The 24,373-nt window shown below is 30.1% G+C and overlaps 1 protein-coding gene across 2 annotated transcripts; it reads right to left on the reverse strand.

Moving 5' to 3' along the window:
• Window positions 1–899: 899 nt before the first annotated feature.
• LOC121128397 (uncharacterized) lies at window positions 900–24,373 on the reverse strand. Of its 2 annotated transcripts, XM_071892922.1 has the most exons (25): window positions 24,265–24,368; window positions 22,144–23,184; window positions 21,907–22,034; window positions 19,350–19,550; window positions 19,147–19,287; window positions 18,287–18,422; window positions 17,944–18,152; window positions 17,773–17,890; window positions 17,466–17,719; window positions 15,605–15,704; window positions 15,196–15,540; window positions 14,840–15,108; window positions 14,577–14,762; window positions 10,599–10,858; window positions 9,570–9,648; window positions 9,407–9,511; window positions 8,086–8,232; window positions 7,811–7,948; window positions 6,686–6,975; window positions 6,259–6,629; window positions 2,034–2,129; window positions 1,702–1,978; window positions 1,414–1,625; window positions 1,150–1,362; window positions 900–1,090 (listed from the first exon to the last, which is right to left on the reverse strand). In XM_071892922.1, the coding sequence occupies exons 2-25, from the start codon at window positions 22,178–22,180 to the stop codon at window positions 1,026–1,028; spliced, it is 4,377 nt and encodes a 1,458-aa protein (XP_071749023.1). In that variant the 5' UTR covers window positions 22,181–23,184; window positions 24,265–24,368; the 3' UTR covers window positions 900–1,025. The 2 variants fall into 2 exon arrangements, with proteins under 2 accessions (XP_071749023.1, XP_071749024.1); XM_071892923.1 differs by lacking the exons at window positions 900–1,090; window positions 1,150–1,362 and having other exon boundaries at window positions 1,498–1,625; window positions 1,702–1,812; window positions 1,874–1,978; window positions 22,144–24,373.

The raw sequence follows: 24,373 nt of genomic DNA on the forward strand, positions 1-24,373 counted from the left end.
GTTGACAGAGTCAGGAAATCCCCCCTACAGAAAATGTGTCTTTGGAAAGATGTCCCTCGGAAAAAATCGTCTTGGATAAAGCTCGCCGGGCTGAAGGCACACCTTCCTTTATTTAATGTAAAAATAATATCACTTATGCAATGACTAATGAGTTATAACCAGAAGAAAAATAAGGAATATCAATAAATAAGTAATATATTTATACATATTACTTATTACTTTCCCAATACCAATTGTCCTAATGTAAGCTTTCCTATATCCGTAGTTCACACTATAGATAAGTAGATCTGATTCTACTATTAGAGAGGGTGTCTACTACTATGAAGAAAGGTATTAGAAGCTCAAGGCTATAGGTTTTGGTCTGGTAGCTTGAGACTAATATCTTGGTTCTAATTAAAAGAATAAAATTGCCTGGGTGTGTATCTCCGCGAGATAGATGTGACCGGCAGAAGTTAGTCCTCATCCTCTGAAGAATTTAGCCCGACTTCTCAAGCTTCAATTAAAGTTCAGAAGTTAAAAAGTTTGAACTCATGGTTTGTAGAACTTTATTCATGATGGACCCAAACAACCTACCCATCTGTTTCAAATATTGGCAACATCAGACTTTTAGTTTTTTAAATCTAGTCATAGGTACCTTTTAAAAAAAAGTTAACAACTACTGTAGTAGCTCCTTCTCTTTTTGAAGGGTCATTTCAATAATTTCATGTGTTTTCATAGGATTTCTCCTCTTTCAAGCAAAAAGAAAACCGTTTAAAAATTAGATGTAGAGAGAAGGTGCAAATAAATTTTGTAGCCCCCAGCCCCCTTTATTTTTAATTTCTGGCAGCTTTTTAGAATAAGGCCAATTTGGATTATTGCAGGTTTTATAGCAGTAGACGCTATTAGATACTGAAAAAATATTTAATAATTCTTTTATTTATTTAGACAAATAGTACGATATTTACACAAAGGTATTACTTTATTTTAGATCGTCAATTTTTCATTTCCAAAAGGATAATTATTAGTTTTTATTCAATTATATTTCATTATTTACAACAGGGAGAATAGCCCAACAACATTTTCCTATTTTTTTCGATTCCATACAAAGTCGCTAAAAGAATAATTAAACTTTATTTATTTCTTATTTAACGATCAAATGATTGAGTCTACCTCTATAACTCATCAACTTCCCTTTCCATGTAATTGAAAATTCGTTATTCGTTTCGAGAATGGGTTGTGATGGTTGAAGAGTACTCTCATCTACGGAATTTATATAATAGATATGTGCTCCATCCTTAGATGCAAAATAAGAAGATTCAGACGTTTGAAAGTAAACGACTCCATCTTTATATCCAATTAATTTATTGACATAGGATGGTAGAACTGCAATAAGTATTTTGATAAGTATATATTAGAGATATTTGAATAAATTACCATTAACATCATCTGTTTTTGGATCGTATGAGTAGCAAGAAGGTTTATTCGTAAGAGGAGACCTGTCACAAACATAAACAATGTCTCTTTCATCATTGATTAGAAATACCCGATTCGAGGTGTTTTTAATATTAAAAAAGCTGTTGTCAATTAAAGGACAATCTTCTGATCTATTTTCCTTGGGATTCTTTGAACATCCAAACCATTTCACTCTATAAAAAATATTAGTGATTTTTATTTTATTGAATGAATAATTTAATTTTTTTTACATGTTAACATTATACCTACCCATTTACCATCAATCCTTTTTCAAATTTACTGAAGCTTAACTTTGCATACCGGCCAATAATATTAGGTGCGAGTTTAATTTTCTCATTTGCTCCTTTGGACATTTTAATCCTTGCAACAAATGGCATATATTTGTAATTGTTACCAGCGTATACATCAATAAAAAACCCACTTATGTTACTAAACAATGATAGCCCCTCCAAAAACATATCTTTCTTAAAATCAAAAATTAAATATTCGTTATATATTTGACCTTCGTGTTTTTGGGCTGTCCATTCTAAGAGTAAAGTTTTTTTTTGATAAATAGATGCTTAAAAATTTTTTTTTCTTACTTTTCTCCAAGTTCACATTAGACAAAGTAGGATTTGTATTTATAGAACTAGCAATAACTTGGCAAATTTCGCTAATTCTGATTTCATCAAAACAATCTTAAAATAAAGGAAAATAAGTCTTGTTTTAAGTGTTAAGAGGGAAATTGAACAATGTTATGCTGATAACGTCCCTAAGGTGTTCCAAATATCGATATAGGACATCGCAATAAAGTAATTTACAAAAAAAAAAAAAAATTAATAACTGTTTATCCAAAAAGAATCATCATGGTTTTTTTTTTTTTTTGCTTTTTTTCCCAATTTTAACCTTAATTATAAAAATAATATTTATATACAGGGTGTCCACGATAAATTGGAACTACTTTAAACTTCATTCAGATCCATAATGTGGATATTCGGGGTTAAATCATAATTATACAAAAGGTTGCGTGAACAATACACTATAACTTCCATCACAATTGTTTTGACAACAAACAATAGTCATTATGGAACAAGCAAGGAGAAACGCCATCCTCGAATTGGCTCGCGCGGGACACAAGCCCTCTACTATCTACAAGCTTCTTAACTACACCAAACCCACAGTGTACCGGGTTTTCAATGCCTGGGAGGTTGAGGGGAAGGTCTGCTGCAAGGCCCACAACATGAGAAGTGACCGAATCAGCCCTCACCACTTCTTTGAAAGCCTCCGGAAGTCCGTCAAGGCTTCGCTGGGGACTTCCTTGTCCAGTTTGGTCAAGAATCGTGGAGTGAGCAAGCAACTGGTCTCCAAGGCTGTGAATGAGGACATCAGATACAAGTCATACTGAATGGCCAAACAACACATCCTCACGGCATCCATGAAGTCAACCTGGCTCACCAACGGTAAGCGTCTCCTCAATGACCCGAAGAGCCATGGAGGAAGAATCATCTTCTTCTCCGTCGAGAAGAACTGGACTGTCGACAGAAGCTACAACGTCCAGAATGACAGGTGGCTTGCCAAGGAGAGAGAAGAGGTCCCTGCAGTCTTCACCAAAAAGTTCCCAGCCTCCGTGATGACCCTGGGTGTCATCTGAAGCGCCGGTGAGGTGATGCCTCCTTTCTTCTTCAATCCCAAGGAAAGGGTTAACGCGATAAGGTACTGCGAAGTCATGGAGGAGTTCGTCATCCCCTGGATGCAGGATACGGCCGCTGGGAGGGAGTTAATATTCCAACAAGACTCAGCGCCCGCACAAATCGCCATGAGGACCACTAACCTCTTCAACTTCCACGACATCACTTTCTGGGATCGCAACACCTGGCCCTCCAACTCACCCGACCTCAATCCGTGTGATTACTACTGGTGGGGGAAGTTGGAGAGGGAGGTGAGCAAGGTCAGGCACAAATGCATCGCGGCCCTGAAGGGTTCCATTACGAGGGAGTGGAATGCTGTCGATTCAGCGGAAGTCATCAGGGCATGCAAATCCTTTAGGGGCAGGATGGAGAGGATGGTGGCTGCTGAGGGAAGACATGTTGAATAAATTTATTGTTTAATATCATGTCTAACTTTTTCATATTAACAAATACACTCCAAATTCCATTTTTATCGAGCAGGTTGAATTTTAAGATAGTTCCAATTTATTGTGGACACCCTGTATACACATGAATACAAATAAAATCCGCAAAATAGATAATACTAAACAATTAAATTCTATCTCTTTTTCAAATTATTGGCAATATAATTTCTAAAATTTGAAATGGTGAATGTTCACCTTCCTGTACATAGTTTTTTCAAACTTATGTAACTGTTAAGAGCCATATAATATTTTAGTTGAAGATCTTATTCATAATAGTGAAATATTTTTTTGGTACTTTGTACTTAAGTAAAAATAATCCTGCTCCAAAAATTAATGAACGAAATAGATTAAACATAAAAATTGTCACATGAATTATGTCAATGTTGAAAGAAGTGTAATTTCGAATATCGTAAAGTTTTTATTCACACTCCTTTCTCAGAAATTCCTATTAATTATTCAGCTTAAACACGAAAATAGATTCAAGATTGTACAATTTTGTGAAATTTAACTAAAAAAAAAAACATTTGAAAACTTAGAAAAGTTTCAAATATAAATACATTAAAATTTAAATATTTAATTATGCCTATATTTCAGTGACTACTCAAAAAAATGAATATATTTTGTTTCTATACGGCAACAGAACATGCTTATAAATGTACCTCTGTTAGGGGGTGTCACAATGCAATAAATATTTGAAGACACCTTCAAAATATGGAAAAGATAATTCTAAACTCGAACAAAAAAAAATTCCTTTAAAACATTTTATTAACCTCTAGGTATGCAGACACCCTTTGAAATTTTAATTTTGAAATGAGAAATTCACTTATGTATGTATGTGTATTTTTAGTTCAATTGCAGTTAATTTCTTCAGTTTTTCTCCATAAATAACTAATTTAACATTTTATTTATTAATTTATTAGGCAAATATATTTCTATAACATTGATAACTTTTCAAAATTGAAAAGTTAATCCAGATATTCTAAAATTATCAAGAGTAACATCAGACCTGGTGGTTACATTATTTAGATAAACTTTCCAAATTTTGGGCATAAATTAATTCTGACAGTTTTTTTAAATACTTTCAAAAGTATGAATAACTCACTTGTATTCGGTACATACAAGGGAGTAACGCATGTGTATCTTATTTCTAAATGGAAGCAAGATCATAATAATTTGTGTATCGGTGAATGATCTGGATAGATATTGATCACTAAAGTTGTAAGATTTTACCTCAAACTAACCAAAACAATGTACAATCAAATTATTTTGCACACCTCGTAGAAAGTTCTTAATTAATAAAGCCCAGGCTTCTTTCTGTGGACAGGTATTGGATCTCATCAGATTTATCAGGGCCACTTCCGAGGGGATATACTAGTTGAACTTTCGGACTCAATGTTCCTAAAACCAAAGACTTTTGTTTTTTGAAATTCAGAAGTAATTTTTAGTATTTGTAGTATTCATTGTAGAACTTGGATTACTTCTCATATGAATACCACTACTAAATATATTTGAAATATTCTTGCAAATGTCTTTATCATATTTTGAAAGCTCTGATATTTCTAAAGATATATATTTAAAGGGTGGATTACCAACATCTAAAAGATTCTCAGCTTAGTCTGTATTACTTATTCGTGACGATTTTGAAATGCAAATATAATGGTGGAATGCATTGTGGATGTTGAATTGGTAAGGATATACATAGTTCTAATAAGTGAAGTCGTATCAAACCCTCAGCGCAAAACATAATTTATAAGAAATGTAAGTTTAAAATCATCTTTCCTTACATGACTATATTTCAAAAAAAAAAAAAAAAAAAAAAATTGTTTTACGTATTCTAAATGATGAAGAGTGATTGGGCATGTCAAAGTAAACCCCTCATTCTTTAGGGTAAATGATTTATTTTGCTATGGGCTCATTTGAAAACTCATTAGATATGTTCAAAGGCGGGTGGTCTAAATTATAATTCACCAGCTTGATGTAATCAAGAGCCAGTTCAGTCAAAAATTTTGTAGAAAATGGTAGCATTCAAAAGAAAACTTAAGTATAACTTTTTTCTACTTATGATAATATATAATTTAGACCAGGACTAAAAATAAGGGACCTACGTACATTTAACAAAAGATACTTAGGAAGGTTTTGACTCCAATTTTTGGATAATAAGACTTTCAATACCAAATGTATGTGCTATCTGATCTGTATATTGGGATACTGTAAATCACAATATTGTATTCATCAAGGGTTTATGGCTAAGTGGTTTTGTACCAAAAAGGTTTGAGGTTTATGCAGATTGCCCATTGTAAATGGGATTTGACAAACCTATTTCGTTTTTTTATACATCATATTCTTGTTTATTGAGGTTGTTTCCATATTTTAAATGTGTCCTTAGATTTATACTACAATATATATAAATTGACACCATCTCTTCCTATTCCTAAGTATTAGATATGTAAATCTATGTTATTCACTCATTGGCCTAATTTCCTTTAAAAAGCTTAATACTCTTCCAATTTTAGTAAAAAAATTATTACAAAATATATTTTTACAAAATTTGTAAAATCTTAATTTAACGAAAAAATATTTAATAATACTTTGCTCTTGAATAAATTCAAGTTTGTGCACAATGTACCAACAAACTGGAATGCATTTTTAATTTGAGATTAAACATATTCAGCTTTGCAAAAAGTTATAAAACTTACCATTAGATGAATAGGAAATAAACTCTTGAATCATAAGGCCGGATTGTTTTTTTCCTCGATTATTGAAAATATTACCTACTCCGGAAACAGGTTTGAAAAGTAATGCACCAAACTTTACTCCCAATTTAGGTGGAATATCTCCAACATTTAGGGAAAAGTTAAAATAAATTATGTCCGCAAATCTAAGTCCTTTTGTAAATTTTAATATCAACATTCGTTTTTTCTCTTCGCTATCAATAAAAGTTGTATTGGAATTTATATTGGTGACATTTTCTATAATTCTGGGATATCTAATTGTGATCGAAGCTGGTTGAACTTCATTTATTGCCATCGGATGTAAGCGAAGAGTGCCAGATATTTGTATTTCATCCCTGTTAGATGCAAATAAGGGGATTTGAATAATAGAAAAAAGATCTTCTCAACTCACCCTTTAAAGAATGTTTCATTTTGTTTTTCTATTTTGATGTTCATCATAATATTACTATTAAAAGGTTCTTCGATTCTCAGAACTTCAACTGGAATTGATTCTATCTCAACATCATTGTTATATAATTTTATTGAATGTCTTGAGCCATTTGTGTTAACCGAAATGTCATTAATTCTGCTCTCCATGAGTAAATTGAGAGAAGTAGTATTTCTGTCTAAATTGTTTGGAATGGAAATATTTGCAGCATCTATTAGCATGACCCCTTTCAATTCTAGGCATATGTAGTCAGCCTAAATAAACAATACTCTATGAAATTTAAAAATCTATAAAAAAAATATTGTTACATAGACCAAGAAATACTAGGGACAACGAGAGCGCATCTAAATATAGAGTATACAAACTCAGGCCTACATATATTTAAAAAAAAAAGAAAATTAATAAAAAAACTGTATTAATGTACAATAGATAATCCATATCAATCTATTATTTTTTTATAAAAATACTTTTAAACTTCAACAGTTTCATGTACATATATTGGCTGGCTGGTCCATGTAATTTCATATGGAAGTATAAATTAAATAAAAAGGTATGCTCCTATTGAATAATTATTTCTACTATAACTTGGAGCCAACAAAGATTTCAAACCCTGTATATAGTACATTTATGTAAGTACATTTTAATAGTTAAATAATTGAATCGCGTGTCTTCCAGAAAAATAGACTAATTTAATAAAGAAATGCTTTCTGGTCTTCTTACATACAATCCCAATGTGGATGCTTAGAATTTGGGGAAATATAATGGATTAGAATTCTTTTCTGATCTTCCCGAGTGGGTGTATCTCCCAATTAGGAAAGACTTAATCAATAATAATGATAACCACACACATCTCAAAGTACTCAATCAAACATGATGATAAAAAAGGAAACAAAAAAAGCAATAGACAATAATGTAGTTAAGGCCTGAGTTTGTAGAAATGAAAAGAAAAACAAAATCAAAACTCTCTTCCGTTTATACGTTCTTGTATAGACAAATTGTTATAAAATAAAAATGCATAAATTTTCTTTTTGTAAGATTTTAAGAGACATTGAAATGTCTATAAAGATTACGAAAATATAATTGATATACCTGCATAAAAGATATTGAAGATTTGATTTTTTTTGTGACTAATTCACCTGAGAAATATAGATTTTTTCCATATGATTCTATGTATATATTTTTGACGTCCATAAAAGGTAAATCTCCTTCTAATACACTCACGCATAACTAAAAAAATTTAAGATAAAATTATCCTTTTTAAAATATTTTCTTGCATTTATATTGTACAATTTCAAACTTCAAGCAGATTTTATATAAATTACAGATTTATTAAATTTAATGTATGTATACATAGTTTAATTTACCTTAGCAAAACAACTAGATTCACTTTTGAGAATAAATGGAAGAGATATGTTAGCATAAATTCCATTTTTAACATTCAAGTCGGATGCTGTCGAATTATCAAATTCTATTTCACATTCTGTGATATTTTGAATATAAATCGAAGATATCTATAAAAATTGTTCAAATAAAACAAAATTGAATTGAGTTGTATAATAGCATCCAAAATTATTGAACCTATAAATGATATTTGTTTGAAACTTTCATTATTCATACATTTAAAAACAGACAACTATAAATTTAGTAAATATATATTTTTTGTTTTGGGATAATCATGATCTTCATTTAATCATAGAAATGAGATGTAATATTTCCTTTTCTTGTTTTGAAAATGCTCAAAGATACTCGAAACAAGTTATTTTTAGTAACAAAAAATTATTAATATCAAATGTTTTTAGCAAATTGATTTATTTCTTAATTTGATATAAACAGATATTTTTATCATTGTGGATTAAAAACCCTTAGTTTTGTTCTCATATACATACTCAATTAAGAAAATATACTAAATAATAATCGTAGAGAACGATTAATCTATTCTTAAACGTAAATGAGCAACTCATCTCTTTTTTGTAAAAAAAAAACTGATTCCATTTCCTGTAAAATACCCAACAATATGTAAATTATCTAAACAGCTGTCTAACAATAAGAATATAAGAAATAAAACTTTACATATCTCCATGGTAGAATCTAGAATGGTTTCATAATTTTTGGTGTCTTGAAAAAATTAATTTGAATTTTTGTAAAGAAATGCATAGTGTTAAGAAGAATAAGTGAATAATGTAGACCAGTGATTCTCAAATTTTTTAGAGTGTGTACAATATGGGAAAATATTCAAGTATTTAAGTGTAAAACTGAATACATGAGCAATTGCAGAAGCTTAACCAATTTATGAAGTTCTTACACGTACCCCCAGTGTTATGTGCTCCACAGTTTGAGAACCACTGGTATTTATGCATTGAAAATAAAGTTGATGATACAATTAAAGAAATGGATCGTTTTCACAATCTAGAAGTCCGCCATTTTGGAGGCTTGGACAATTCATTTTTATATGAGTAAAAGGTGATGCTTCTATACAAGGCTATAAATTTTTCTTTCTTATTTTTTTTTTTTACCATTTGATTTCTGAAACATTGTGTCAAAATTTGTCCAGGTGGTGAATAACGATATAAAGGTTATATAGAATCTATTATGTAGATGAAAACGTTCAATTCATATATAATTATTGAATGTCAGCTGCCTTTCTATATATTTCTTTTAAATAATGAAATAATTATATGAACTTACATTTATAGTGGATTCAAGATTCACATCATCTATTTCAACTTGTAAATTGGCTGATCCAACGGCTTCTTCAGGATTATCAAGTGAAAAAACCAAACCAATTTCAATCTAACAAAAATAAAATGTACAACTTGGCCTTCTTAACAAAATTCAGGATAAAACTTACTATATTATCCCTTGGTTCATCTGATATGAAATGGAAGCATGACTTCCCAAATAGCATAAATGTTTCCTCTGTAAATTGTCTGATGAATATTTAGAGGTATGTAAATTAAGAACCCATCAAATAAAAATTATATACTTTTTCTTTTAGTTTGATATAATAGGTTAAAGAATCGTACGGGGGTATTAGTATTGAAACTCGGTATGAGATTGATTTTTTTATTCGGTTTTAAGTGATCTTTTCCTAAACAGGATATTTGGTCAAGACGGTGGTCTCAGACTATGACAAAAATGTAATTGTTTTCAAGTCGTGGACACATATTCGACCTATTACTGCTGTACGAGATGTACACCTCGGGGTTGTCAACAGGGAGTGGGCTGGAGGGGCTGTATCCCCCCTCTATCCAAATTTATAAAAAAATTAATATTTATAATTTAATTTTAGAGCTTTTTCTTCTCCAAAATTAATTTTTTGTCAACAGTCGGGGTTAACATTTTGTAGATAGCAATGGATTCGAAAAAAAAATTCGAAAAAATTTAACATTTTCTGAATAACTGTGGATTTTTAAAAGAAATTCGAAAAATTTGGAAATTTGAATTTTTTTTTTTTGAAATATTTGATATTTGAATATTTTTTAGCAAAAAATTTGATGCCTGGAATTTTTCTCCAAAAAAATTAAATTTTGCGAACAGCCGTGGACTGATGAAATTATTTCCCAAAAATTTAATTTTTTGTGAACAACTCTGAACTTTTCAATTTTTTTTTCGAAAAATTTAATTTTTGAGATTTTTTTTCCACTTGATATGACGTCATTGCACTGATTTGAAAGGACAAATGACGTCATTTATAAAATAAATCTTGAACGAATTTTTGGGTGGGCAATCCAGGAAGAGCTTTTTTATAAGACCGAATTAGTTTGGTTCAAAAATATTTTACCCGCTCAAATCGGTCTTGGATTTTCATACCAAACCCCCGAAACTAACGTATTGGATATGCATCTATTAAAAGTAAAAAAATAACCTTCAAACTTACCTATATTGGAGTACATCCTCTAATTCTAATGTTTCAGTTTCAAATAGAATGCAAGGATGGTTTTTTCCGAGATACAATGGCATAATCTCAACAAATCGTAGTAAGTTTTTGTTTTCCTCCCGGAAAATTGGTTGAGTGATTGTGATATTGAATTTGAACGTGGAAGATGAGTTTAAATACACTTTTTGAATAAATGGTGTATATTTGTATATAGTGGAGGGTGTTGTTATATTGATGACGTCAAAATTCCCATCTACTTCCTATAAATATAATATTTCATAAATGAATAGATATTATGCATATAATGGGTCTTTCATTAGGGACGTTTCCATTTATTTTTCCGTTAAGGAACAAACGACGCCATATTTCTTTTCTTCCCTTCATTAGTATACATTTAATCATGGAGCAATATATACACTTGATCAATAATTGAAAATTATTAAAATTTACTATTAAATTATTAGTAATAAAATTTAACTTATTTTCATTGCAAAACCAGCTTCAGTTTTGAAGCTCATTTTTGACTCAATGGCTTTGTTAATAAGCAAAATATGCGTTAATGGTACCCGGCAGAACTCTACATGAGATATCATTGCATCCTGAAAAAATTAATGTTTGGTGTAGACTTCGTGATGGAGGGATCATTGTGCCATGTTTTTGGTTGATGATGATAGTTGCCACGTTACTATAAATGGAAATCGCTATCGCATTTTTATTTTTTATTTGCCCCAATTGCAAGGTATTGGCTTGGAAAACATGTGGTTTCAACAAGACTTATCCCACAGCAAACGCTACAATCGATTTATTGGAAAGAAAATTTGGTGAGCGTGTTATTTCGAGTTATGGACCAGTTGATTGGCCGCCAGGATCGTGCGATTTAACACCTTTTAATCCTTTTCTTTGGGGTCACGTGGAGTTATTAGTTCACACTAATAAGCCAGCAACGTTACATAGAAGTGCTCAGTGAAAATATCAAATGCAAAATTGCTGAAATATCGGTCAATTTATTCGAAAAAGTAATGGAAATTTGGATTCAGCAATTGGACTTCTGTACACGTGCTTGTGGTGGTCATGCTAGAAAAATCGATTTTTATACATAATGTTTTTAATTTGTACTCAAAACAAATAAATTTTGCAAAATCTTTAAGCGGTTGTGTTTTATTTATTAAAAAAGTTGAAGCACTTTTAATGAAAAACCCTTTACATATATTTGTTATTCTTGTTAAAAATGTATGTTCAATTTTCATTTGTTTTTCGGTCAATTACTAATGAATCATATAATAGTCTTATTCTAAGCTTTAAACAATTTTAATCACGTGAATAAATTCAACAATATTATGTAGTTATTGATGCATATTATATTTTTTGCCGAGTTCCTTTCACTTCTCATAATTATAATTCTTACGCTGTAGTAAAGTTGTAATACATATATGGGTACATTAGGGGGTATCACGAGAGCCCAAAATTGAGCTATCACGCATTCTGACCCCTCAAAAGTCGAGAATGTTAAATAGAAATCTGTTTTTCTAAAACAAAATCCGGAAAGGTTTTCTGTATGAAGTAAAAAAAAAAAAATTATGGAATAAACTTTTTTTTTCTTATATATAGAAAAGATTAATGTGCTTTAAAAAATGATATTGCAAAATTTGTAATTTTTTGCTAAAGTTCAATCCCTTAGTTCTACAGCGAAATAAAAGTTGCGCCTCCCCGGATTTAGTGCGATAATAGACGATAAATATGAAAATTACTTATAAAAAGGAGAAAATTCGGCCAATATCTTATTTTTTTAATTTTATAACTGTTAGTATATAATAATGTGGATAATTATCCTTAATATTTTATGAATGCTATTTGTAAACAGATGATATGTAAACATATCAAACTGGGTACTGAAACTTAGTTTTAAATTTCCTTAGTTTATTTCTTGATTTTAAAGTTGTATCTGTGTCTTTGGTTATATCCGTCAATCTTACAGGAAGCCTCTAAAACTAGTTTCACTGACCTTTCTACAGATTGGGAATGACATGGATATTTCTCTAATTTATAAGGTTCATTCTTTGCTTTTATAAGTTCTTTATCTGACTAATAGTGAAAGATTGGAGGAACTGAAATTACTATGTTAGACCAATCAATCATATTTATGAAATGATTTGATTCATAGTTTATTTTATTAGGAATTATAAATTGCCTATGGGGGCCATATGAAATTTTTGCATTGAAGACTTTGTTCAATACCAATTTACAAACATCTGAATCTTCATCTACCAATGCTCCTATCAATATATTTTCATGATGTGCGAAGAAAGAATTTCGGGATACATTTTTTGGTGCAATATGGGCCATATATTGATGAATACCTCTTGATAGTGAAATTGCGAGCTGAAAATGCTTCGAAGCAACATAGCGATTCCGTAGACATTTAATTGCAAACCACATTGGAGCGCAATAGTTTAAGATAAATGCTACCAATTTTAAGAGGTTTTTCCTAGGCTTTTTATTCGATATTTAACATCGTAAAATGCAATTCGCTTTGGTAAGCCATTTAGCCTCGTGCGAGGTTCCTGATGATTTAAGAGGTAAGTGGGAAGCAGGAGGAATTTTTTCAGACTGAATTAGAAAAACATTGTCGTAAAGATAATGTTGGTTATTACTTATATATGCCAAAATATCTTCATTAATTTTTTTTAACTTTTCCTACAACAGGCCTGAAATTGACGAATGACATTTTTTGTGAATATTTTTTTATTGATTTTCCAATTGAGCCCCTGTAAATACTAGGTCCTTGCTGACGACTATTAATTTGTTTGAATGCCTCCTTCAATGTCAATTCATTCATGTGAAGTTGACACACCAGTCATTTGGAGGGGTCTTTGTAGAGAAAGTTCAAGCCTCCTTACAATGCCAGACCAAATTCCTACATTTGTGTTGCAACCGTCACATATGATAGCAACTATGGATTCTAAGCTTCCATGATCTTCTAGACCCAATAGTATTTCTCTAGCTTGATCCCCCGCTTTCCTACTTCTTGGTGGAGCATTGTCAATTTATTCATGTTGGGGTTCTTAAATGGGGGAAAGACCAACATAAATTTATTTGTATAATTTGAAATTTCAAAAAAGAATAAGAAAGTGTATTCTTGTTAATTTTAATTTTTAGTTTCAAATCATGAAAGTTACAATTCCCTACCCCTATATATTTTTTATGAATATAAATTAAAACAATTTCATGTTAGAGTACCTTTAATAATGCCTATATGCTCCTCTTTTTCTGTGCAAAATATATTTTTTGCTAGGAAGCTGACATTGTTTCTCTCTTGATGTTAAACAATTTTAACCATTTTGGTAAAGTCAATCTTGCCATCAAAACCAATGCATTTGATTTTCATTCATTCTTCTTTTGAAGATTTTGCATGAATTTTCCTGTACTTATGTCTTTCCAGTTTAACTTTTTGCCTATCTAGTTTGTTTGAAGGCACAATTAATTCCATATCTTCTAAAAGAGAATTACATATAGCAGCTACTGCTGTACCTGAAAGCGAAATCTTTCCGCCATTATTGCAAGATTAAGGCAACTCCCCTTATTATTGTCAGGAGATAACGGCAGAATTTTTCTCCTTTTCATGAGTATTTTTTATCTTTTTCGTCCATTTTTGGACTAAATCTGGGGGCACGCAACGTTTATTTCGCTGAAAAAAATTACTTTAGCAAAAAATTACATATCGTGCAATACCTTTTTTAAAAGCATATAAAGCTTTTTTATAAATAAGAAAAAAAAAGTTTATTTCATAAACTTTTTTTTACTTCATACAGAAACCTTTCCGGAATTTTTTTTTATTAAAAGTGATTTCTATTTACCATTCACAACTTTTGAGGGGTCAGAATGCGTGATAGCTCAATTTTGGGCTCCCGTGATACCCCCTAAGGTCATGGATATATATAGTATTCATAACTTATAAGTTATTTTTTATTAGTGAAATACCTCATTAATGACTGAAAATTCAGATTGTAATTGTTCATCTGAGTTGTTGAATGAAGTCTCAATGATAATTCCATCTGGGATAGTCCTATTTCTATTCAAATGCATCCAAAAAGTGATTCCTATTGAGTCCTGACCATTGATGTTGTCTCCTCCACATTGTACTTTATTTGGAAGTCGAAAAATGTTCTATATTATTAAAAAAAAGAGTTATATTTAAGTCATCAGAAGAATATGATGTAATTATTAATAGGTATTTAATTTACATTCAATTGCAATGTGGTCCTTGTAAAGCAAACTTCGTCCCCCTCTAGTTCAAGTCGAATATTTTGATTGTGCAGAAAGTTACTGAGATCCCGTCCAACATGATTTAAATGTGCTTGACAAAAACAAGTTTCATTTGATGGTGAATATACAACAACTGAGTACTCTTCAATATTGGAGCAAGGCAAAAATCTGATGTGGTACGTAATAGCTAGAAATTGGTTAATGACTGACTTCGATGAAATGTAACTTATAACAGGCTCTTTCGATCCTATTAAATGTTTGATAGGGGGAATGCAAATTAATTCAAGTAAAAAGATAACAAGGCCATATAATTATTGATTGATTTTGTACATACCACAATTGGCGTTGGAATTTGTTCGTATTGAATTTGTTGTGTAATTAAAAACTACATTATCTAAAGATATTGACAATTGAAAGTTTAATGTAGAGTCAGAAGTGGGCTTAATTAAAGCTTTCACCATGAATCTTGAGGAAAAGTAATCATTATACAAAGGACAGCTTGGATTGAGGGTTATTTCATACAATCCATCTATAGAGTTAGAAAGGAAATAAGTTTCGCTTCTATTCTTGATACAAGGAAACTCTGAAAATGTATCCTCAATCATAACCCTTTCAACACTTCCTTTATTTTCAAGAATTTGAATCAATAATTTTATATTATCATTCGTCCCTATTTGGGCTAAAATGAATAAAATAGTACCATTATATTTACCAGATTGGATTGTTTTAAGTTAATATTTTACCTTGCAAATTAACTACAAAATCCATATTAAACATTCTATTATCTTCTTCAAACCGATAACTATCATATTTATGTATTGTAATTTTATCATTTGGTAAGCACTAAAATGAAGTCAAATTAATTTTAAAAGAACATGATTTTACGATATCTCATAATTCACAATTTAAGTCCTTCTATATAATTTTTAATGTAGGGAGTCGGGGGGAGGGGAACCATTAATTCCTTTGAAGCCCCCTTCAAAATATAAAGCAGTATATCCAAGTCCAAAAATATTAAAAATACGTGTATTAACCTAGGCTAACCTCCTTGTAAATAACACATGACTTGAGAAGGCTTATCAACGAAAACATGTTTTTTTTTCATCAAAATTTGCTTTTCTCAACAATATAATCTCCATTAAGGGTAGCACAGTCCTTTTAGTGCAGCTCAAACATTTCAAAATTATTTTTATAAAACGCTTTATTTTTTGCCTCAAAATGCTCCTCAGTTTTAGCGATAACCTCTTCATTAAGGCAAAATTTCTTACCGACAAACTATTTTTAGGTTTGCAAACAGCTCGTATTTGCTGGGACCCAAATATGGAGAGTAAGGTAAATGTGGAAGCAATTTTACGAATAACTCATGTCGTTTTACCATTATTTTAATTGACTGGTGACATGATGTGTTTATTCTTTGTGAAACAACACTTTCTTCTTCTTCAAATGAGGCAGTTTATACGTTATTTCATCATTCAAACGCTCTAATAACGCTATATAACATTAATTGCTGAAGGTATTTCTCTTCTCAGGGTAGTATATAAAATACACAGGATGATTGTTTTACTTTGCAACGCTTCGTTCAAAGCTTACCAACTGCTCAGATGATAATTGTTTTGATTCCAAAATGAAGTATCGGAACCATTTTTTATCCATTGCCAATTACAGACGAAAGAATTCTGGCTAGTTACGCTTAAACATGGCCAAACACAGCCCTGAACTATTATCAAGTTTTTGTTTTTGGTCAAGAGTGAGCACATTGAACAGAGAAGCAGTTTAAACTTAAACAATAAATTGTTTTTGATCCATTGTTTTGGAAATAACAAAAGTGGCGACACAGATAACTCAGAAACTAATGCATTGAAATTTTGACAGCTATCTTTTAAAGGAAGGTAGTAACTGAAAATGAGGGGAGTTAAAAAAATAATAATAATAGTACAATCTATGTGTGAAGCCCGAGACTTTTCAGCTCATATTCTCCATACCCTCTGAAGATTGGCAAATTCTCTATTTAATTAAAGTATTTAAGATGATACTCCCATAACATATATTTCCTTCACTGATTGTCTCAATCTCGTATGTACGCTTACTTTTCTAGAAATATATGATTCTTTATTGATCACCCTTGAACGTTACTAGCTCTTTTAAAGGGGTTCAAACTCCACCCCAAAAAAAAACTTGGCTTGGTTTTTGAATTTTTTTTTTAAAAATCCATAAATATTAACAAAAATTTCAAAACTAAATTTCAAAAATGAATTTTTTTGTTAAATTTCTTTAAGTCCACAACTCTTCACAAAGAATAAAACTTTTTGGAATAAAAGTGCAAATATTAAATTTTCCCGATTGGTAAAATATTTTCGAGTAAAAAGCAAAAATTCCTGAAACTTGGAAGAAGGTCTACAGCCCCTCGTCCTTAATCTTGTGGACGCCCCTGGATTGAAAAACGGAAATATATCAACAAGAAAGTATGAGCAGAAAAATCAGCAGTAATTTAAAGAGAATTGTGGGGAGGCAAAACTTCGGAGTGTATATCCGTGGGGGATAATGTTCAGTATAAGAAACCCCCCCAACCCACTATTTTTTATGTTAATACATTTTTTAACATACATCATTTCGTTTAATATTCCCAACTGTCTGGAAATCTTGTCCCGAAATTGAACCCCCAAAAAATACGACATCAGAAGAATTCACCATGTAAATGATTTCAAATGTCATTAATTCAGCTGTAGATTTAATATTTTCAACTATGCCTATATTTTGCATTATGTTCTCAGAAGAATCAATGAAATCTTCATTTGTATCATAGTTTTGAAGATGAACATTAGTGTTTCTTCGAAGCCTTATTGATATCGGTTTTAAACCTAAAAGTATTATTTTTTTTTATGTTTAAGCACATTTTTTGAATGAATCTTACCATCAGTTTTGTTTACATTGATTTCAAGATTAAACATTGACTTAGGCTCTACCAAAAAACTGACTAGAACCATGACTTTTGAATTTGAACAAAGTCCATAATTGTTTAAAATAAATACCTGTTTCAAGATATTTAAAATTATGGGTAGACACATACGTATTTTATTTTTACTTTTTTTACTGAAGGTGTTTTGAATAATAGGTTTTGCTGGTTTGTTGGAGAATCAAGAAGTGCTAATGGTATGTTTTTTTTATAAAATTGTTTTCCATTTTTATCCACTTTTAAGGAAATATTTATATTTCTTAATTGCTCAGGTATAAGTTTCATTGCATTATTCATCGTTAAGCAAACAGAAAAGTTAACGTTTACATTCGTTCTTTCTAAAATAAAAAATATAAATTATCATTTTTTTTTAATAGGTCTTCATACTTTATGAATGTTATCCAAATGTATTTTTGAATTATTTCCTTATAAACACGATAAAATAAAATAAATTTATTAATGCACAACTTACTTCCGGTTAGCGAATAAATTATGTTTCCTGTCCCTTCTTTATTCAAGTTTTCAATGTTTCTTATAAATCTATTACTCATGAGGTTGCATGGATCTTCATCAAATTCAATCCTTATTCCTCCAAATTGGAATAATTTCTGAAAAAGATTATTTTAAAGGTGAAACATAAGCAAAAAAAAAGTAATAATAATTCTACATGATACATTAAAATTAATCTATTATTACCTTAAAATCAATATGATCAATTTTCAAATTATCTTTAAATTACGTATTTAATATGAACTTTATATTAGGTAATAATTTAAAAAAATGTTTTCATACAATTCCTATCTATCCGTTTAAATATATATACATCTGTATATTACAATTTATGAACATATAGACTCAAAAGAGTACATATTAAAATACTAATAATCATGGGTATTTCGTGTTGTATTAGTGTGATCGATCTACTCAAGATGGTATAGAGAAAGATGAAATTTCTCATCAAAAAAACATTTGTAACAGTTTTTCTGATATCTTGACTCAGTATTGCTTGAGGGGGGTAGTCACCATATTTTACTGTTTTTCATCAGTCAAGGCAAAAACGGCTGAAAATATGAATGATAGATACTGTAACTGTCAATCACAAAAATTTTGCTTTTGTCGATTCCGTTCCTGTAATTTTGATGCCAAAGTTGGAAGGCTAATTGTCAAAACTGTGGGTAAGGTAATGAAAATTGTTGAGTATTCACTGTTTTGATTGTCCCAGAGATACACATTTATGAAAAAAAAATCAATTAATAATAATGAATATCTTTTTACTACATCAAATATATTGAAAAAGTTGTCAAACTATATGTTGACACGATAAATATTTACATCATGTATTTGATCTGAGTAAATTGTAGTCTGTAGAACGCTAATAGTATCCTGTATAATCATGGTCCAGCTAAGGACCAAAGATTCTCCAAAGGACAGTTGTTTTATGCTATCATCAATTTGTAATGAGGATTGTAATGTCTTGAAATAAAAAAAAAATAATGAATCAATCATCCTAAAATTATGTTAAGGGTTTATTTTACATTAGAACTGTTGTCCAAGTAGTTTTTCTCATCAAATCCAATAACTACGAGATTGATACTAGTTGTATATACTCCAACACCAAAATAAATTTTATCTATTTGACTATTGTTTGTGTGTTCTAGTTTAGTTACAGTGATTTCAAACTGAAATTTTACATCAGTTCCATGTACACCTTTTAAATATACACTGATCGTATCCACCTATAGAAATATAATGAACAGTTATTTATGAATACTATTGCTGTAGGAAAATTTCCCGAGGAGGAAATTGCCCGAGGCAGAACACATAAAATTTTATCCAAACAGGCCTTAGTTCTTTTTATTCTACACATTTTTTACCCTCCATTAATGAACGTCTATTTTTAACACACTTAGTGAAAACTTACTCTAAAAATAAAAATAAATTATTACACTGTACAGGGTGAGGACTCAAAAATTAGTAAGCTCTTCGATGCCGTTTAACCTCAATTTGAAAAGTCTGACAATTTTGTACTTAGTGGCATTCGAAAGAGGTGTTAAAAAAGCTACAATTTGATGCTTGTTTTGTTTTTGTGCGATCAAAAAATATCTGAGCAACAAGCAAAATAGTATTGGGTGTGCTATCTCCTCCGCTCACAAGCCGATCTCCGACAAGAAGATCTTCACTGTGGAAACTGTTCTGAACATGATAAATGATCGCTGCATGGCTGAATCAAGAGCTCAGGTTGAGGGTACCTTCAGGACCAAACATCCAGCTAAAGTCATGGCGTCCAACAGAAGCAAGATGTCTCTTACTTCTTCAAGGCCAACGAGAAAGTCAATAGGCACGTCTACTACTAGGTCTTCAGGTACTATGTCTTGCCATGGTTGAAAAGCACGTTCCTCACGGCAAACTATATGCGGTGCCCGACACACACGTCCAAGAAGGTGCAGTATTTATGAAGGGACCACATGACTGGCTTATCCAAGGCAGAATTTGTCCTTCGTCCTCACTCGACGTGAACCCCCTAGACTTTTCTTTGTTGCGTCTTGAAGAACAAGATGAACAATACTTCTCACCCAAATTTCGATGGCCGGGATCACAGAGGAGTGGAACAACTTGCCTTCAGACTTCATCAAGGCCAGCTATACTTCTCTTTGTCCCCGTATTGAGGCCATCATTCAGAATGGAGGAGGGGGGAGCATATTAAAGAAAGAGTGTAGAAAATTGTTGAATTAACAATTTTGGCTTCAAACCTTTGCCATAAAAATGCAAAAATTAAAAATATGTTGAAGAGGAAACGGCTTTTAAAATTTTCTTATTTTTGAGTCTTCACCCAGCACATGGTCGACATAGACTCAAATTTAAACTATTTAACAGTTTGGAACAATTTTACAAATTATTTCATCAATTTTGGTCTTGTAAAATCAATAAAAATGCATAAAGTCCTTATACTAAAAAACACATCCTTGGGTTAAAAAGTTGATCTTAACAGTATTAGTCTGGGATCTCCACAAGATATATTTTCTTATTATCATAGTTTAAATATTAAAATTTCATTTTTGATACTAGTTTCTATGAAATATTCATTATTTTTAACAAATTTGACTATAAGTATTTATCCATTTTGATGAGGTTGTGTGTATTACATGAATTAACGGAATATATTAAATTTGAAACCATTCGAAATATGTATAAAAAACCACTATCACAGCAGCTACAAAATTGAGTTTTTCTTGATACTGACTAAATCTACATGAACATTTTTATAAGTGATAAAATATTACTTTTAGGAGTAAATATAGTATTATAAAATTTTGGGCATAGAAAATCCCAGTTCAGCGACAAAGGCTTAATAATCTAAAATATAATTGCTATACTTGTCTTCTTTATGAATTTGTGAATTAAAATAAGGATGAGATTGCTTTTGTAAAATATTTATGATAAAAATAAATTATAACCATCCTCCTTAATTTTCTATCAAACTCTATTCAATATAACAAAAAAATAATACAAAAAGATGCTTGATATTGTAAAGTAAGCCTTTTAATTATACAAGTAAATGAATCAAATACATTTTCAAAAAACTCAATTGTTTTTAAGACAAAATTTTGTTGATTTCATGATTTCATTTAAGATTTTTATAAGTTTAGTTATGAGTAATTTCGTATGTACAAAACTAACTAAGTATATGGTTTTTTTGGGGGGACAATCTCCCCCTTGGTCAATTTTCCTAGTACCGAGTAATAACACATGCGCTGAAAAATCACGGACATCACAAAGAAAATATGTTTTATTTCGTTCAAAATTGTGTATAATTATATTTTTTTTTCCTTATTTTTTCCCCCTTTATGGATCAGAGCTTAAACACTATTTTTCTCCTCAAGAAGTAGTGTAAATTAAAATAGGAAATTGTTTTTGATCCATTGCATCGGAAATAAAAAAAGTAGAGTCACACTCTTAGCACAACAAATAACAAACTAAAGTACAGATTGCCATTGGTACTAACTCAAAATAAAGGGATTAAACAAATAGTACAATCTTTGTGTCAAACCAAGGACTTTACAGACCCTGCGTTATGTATGTTAATAAAATTACATGTCCTGTCTCGAAACTAGAAGATCTGGGATATTCAAACCATCCCGCCATCATTCCCTGAGTTTGATTTATGAATTTTAATTTGCACATATGCAAAGGCCCATAGACAATAACTTTACTACTAGACACTAAAATTTAAAAAAAGTATGATTATAGTAATGTGCATGTTTTATTTTTTTAACTTATATGCAATGAAAATATTACATGAAGCCAATATGAAAAAAAAAAAAAACGTACTTCCAAATGAGAAAACATCCATGTATAAATTCTCCATATTTATATTTTTCAAAGTGACATTAACTTTATACTCCTTGAATACTCCCAGGGTCCAATTAGATGAATCTGGAGTTGATATATCCACATTTGCATCATATAACTTTAAAATAGGTTATGTTAGAAAAAGTTTATATATATGCAATAATAAATTGTTTATTAAAAATGGCAATAAATGGTTTGTTAAAATTTAGTTTATATAAAAACTATAGCTCACCCAATCCGTGTTAACTCCAGCTATATTTACAAAAAATAGAAAGAAACATTATATATTTTAAATTAGACCCACAAACAAAAATGAATGATATCTACTTCTGACGATATTTGATAAATCAATCAAACAATTTAATGCAAGTATTCCCCTTCATACAGAAGCAAAGACAAAAATGAAGCATTCTTAGTCCCATGTTTGATAGTCTTAATTTTTGAAACCTTCATTTTTATTGTATCATTTCATGTTTTAAACTATTTAGCATTTTTAACTCTTATTTGTATATTTGAAAAAAGATTAATCCCGTGTTCAATTAACTGTTCATCGAATTCATAAGTTATTTGTATACATAGATTGTAGATTTGTTAAAAATATTATATATGTCGTCTGTAAAATTTTTGAAAGTTGTCAATATCAGTAGATTTTTTTATTTTTTTTTTTTAAATTCCTAAGCTGTTTTCACTATTTTTTAATTATCGAGGAAATAAAATCTATGTATAAAGTTACAACTAATGTGTGTGACATCAAAATTGAAAGTAACTTATAGAATTTTGGCAGACTTGAGGGAACAATTTCGTAGTAATTTTTGCCTATGTCCTTTTTAAATACAGAGAGATTGTGTGTGTATTTTCTTCCCTCCAAAGCTGCTTTTAGGTAATTTAATGAAACTTCGTGACAGCTGGGCTACTCTCCTCCTAAATATTTTTTAAACTGTCATGGCTACAGAGTCATATTTAAACATACTGACTGTGTGTATTTTTATATGGGTTTAAGTCATATTGACTACAATGCACCTAAAGAGATTAAAAGAAAAAAATGTTAAAAGACAGTTGAAATAATATTGAAACCAAAAAAAAAAAAAAATGACCTGAATTGAGTTCACTCAATCAAACAACCGTTATCAAAAAAAAAAAATAGAATAACAAAAACTAGAGTTGAGGCTTTTGTAGAGTGTGAGGGAATAAAAAAATATTATTTATATCTCTAACATTTTCATCCAAACCTAGTAGGCGAGACAAAACATGAACTTAGAGTAATATGACAATTTGAACCTAGGAAATTTCAAGTTCATAATTTTTTGCATATTGATATGCTGATAGCTTCTTTCCTCGAAGTCTTTGTAATTGTACCTACATATATATTTGTGCGGAAATAGCTGTTGCAATTTTAAACAATTGAAACTTACGAAGGAATCAAAATTGTTGAATAAATCAACTTTGATAATATCAATATAATACTGAATGTGTTTCTCAAATGAATTTTGCTATATGTAGTGAGACTAATACTAAGTAAGTAGTAAGTATTTACTAATCCGGACATAAAGAAGGTAGAAACAAATATATTTGCATTTTAAAATGGTTTTTTTTTGTCAAAAAAGCATACAATTATTAATCAAAACGCTTGATTTTAAGGATGAACTATTCAAAAACATTTTTCTACATAAATAAAAATCCGTAAATGAAAAAAAAACATAAATGTTAAACAAAAGTCTATAATTTTAAGAAAATTGCTTACATTTAATATAATAGGGATATATGTTTTTTTTTAAATGCAGATATTATTGGAGGCGGCAAGGATTATATTTTATTTTTTTATTTAAAAAAAAAAAACATTGAGAAAAAACAATATGGAAAAGTAACCTTAATTTAAGAGTTTTTTAGGTTTAATCTTTTGTCATTTGTTAAATTAATGAATTATATTTCATCAGATGGCACACTTAAAAAAAAAACATGATAAGATATAATTTTATGTAACTTACATCTTTGAATTAGGATATTTTTACTTAGAAATGAAGTTCAACTTCATAAAAGGATATACATTATATATATAGAGTAACAAAAACAATCAATTGATAATAAAAATAAATTACTTACAGCAAAAAGTAACCAAATACAAATGTATTAGAGCCTTGATTATAATCATAGTACATAAACTTGTATACAATCGATTCTTTATGTAGGACTAATTACACACAAGTGATCA

The sequence above is a fragment of the Lepeophtheirus salmonis genome, chromosome 13 (genome assembly GCF_016086655.4).
Source record: "Lepeophtheirus salmonis chromosome 13, UVic_Lsal_1.4, whole genome shotgun sequence".
NCBI lineage: Eukaryota > Metazoa > Arthropoda > Copepoda > Siphonostomatoida > Caligidae > Lepeophtheirus > Lepeophtheirus salmonis.

Coding starts and splice junctions, on each gene's coding strand:
- LOC121128397 (XM_071892922.1), bottom strand. CDS start 22,180: ATGGAGAATTTATACATGGATGTTTTCTCATTTGGAA. Junction 19,551..21,906: donor CTAGTTTCGAGACAGGACAT/GTAATTTTATTA, acceptor ATATTTCTATAG/GTGGATACGATCAGTGTATA. Junction 1,363..1,413: donor AAAAACAGATGATGTTAATG/GTAATTTATTCA, acceptor TACTTATTGCAG/TTCTACCATCCTATGTCAAT.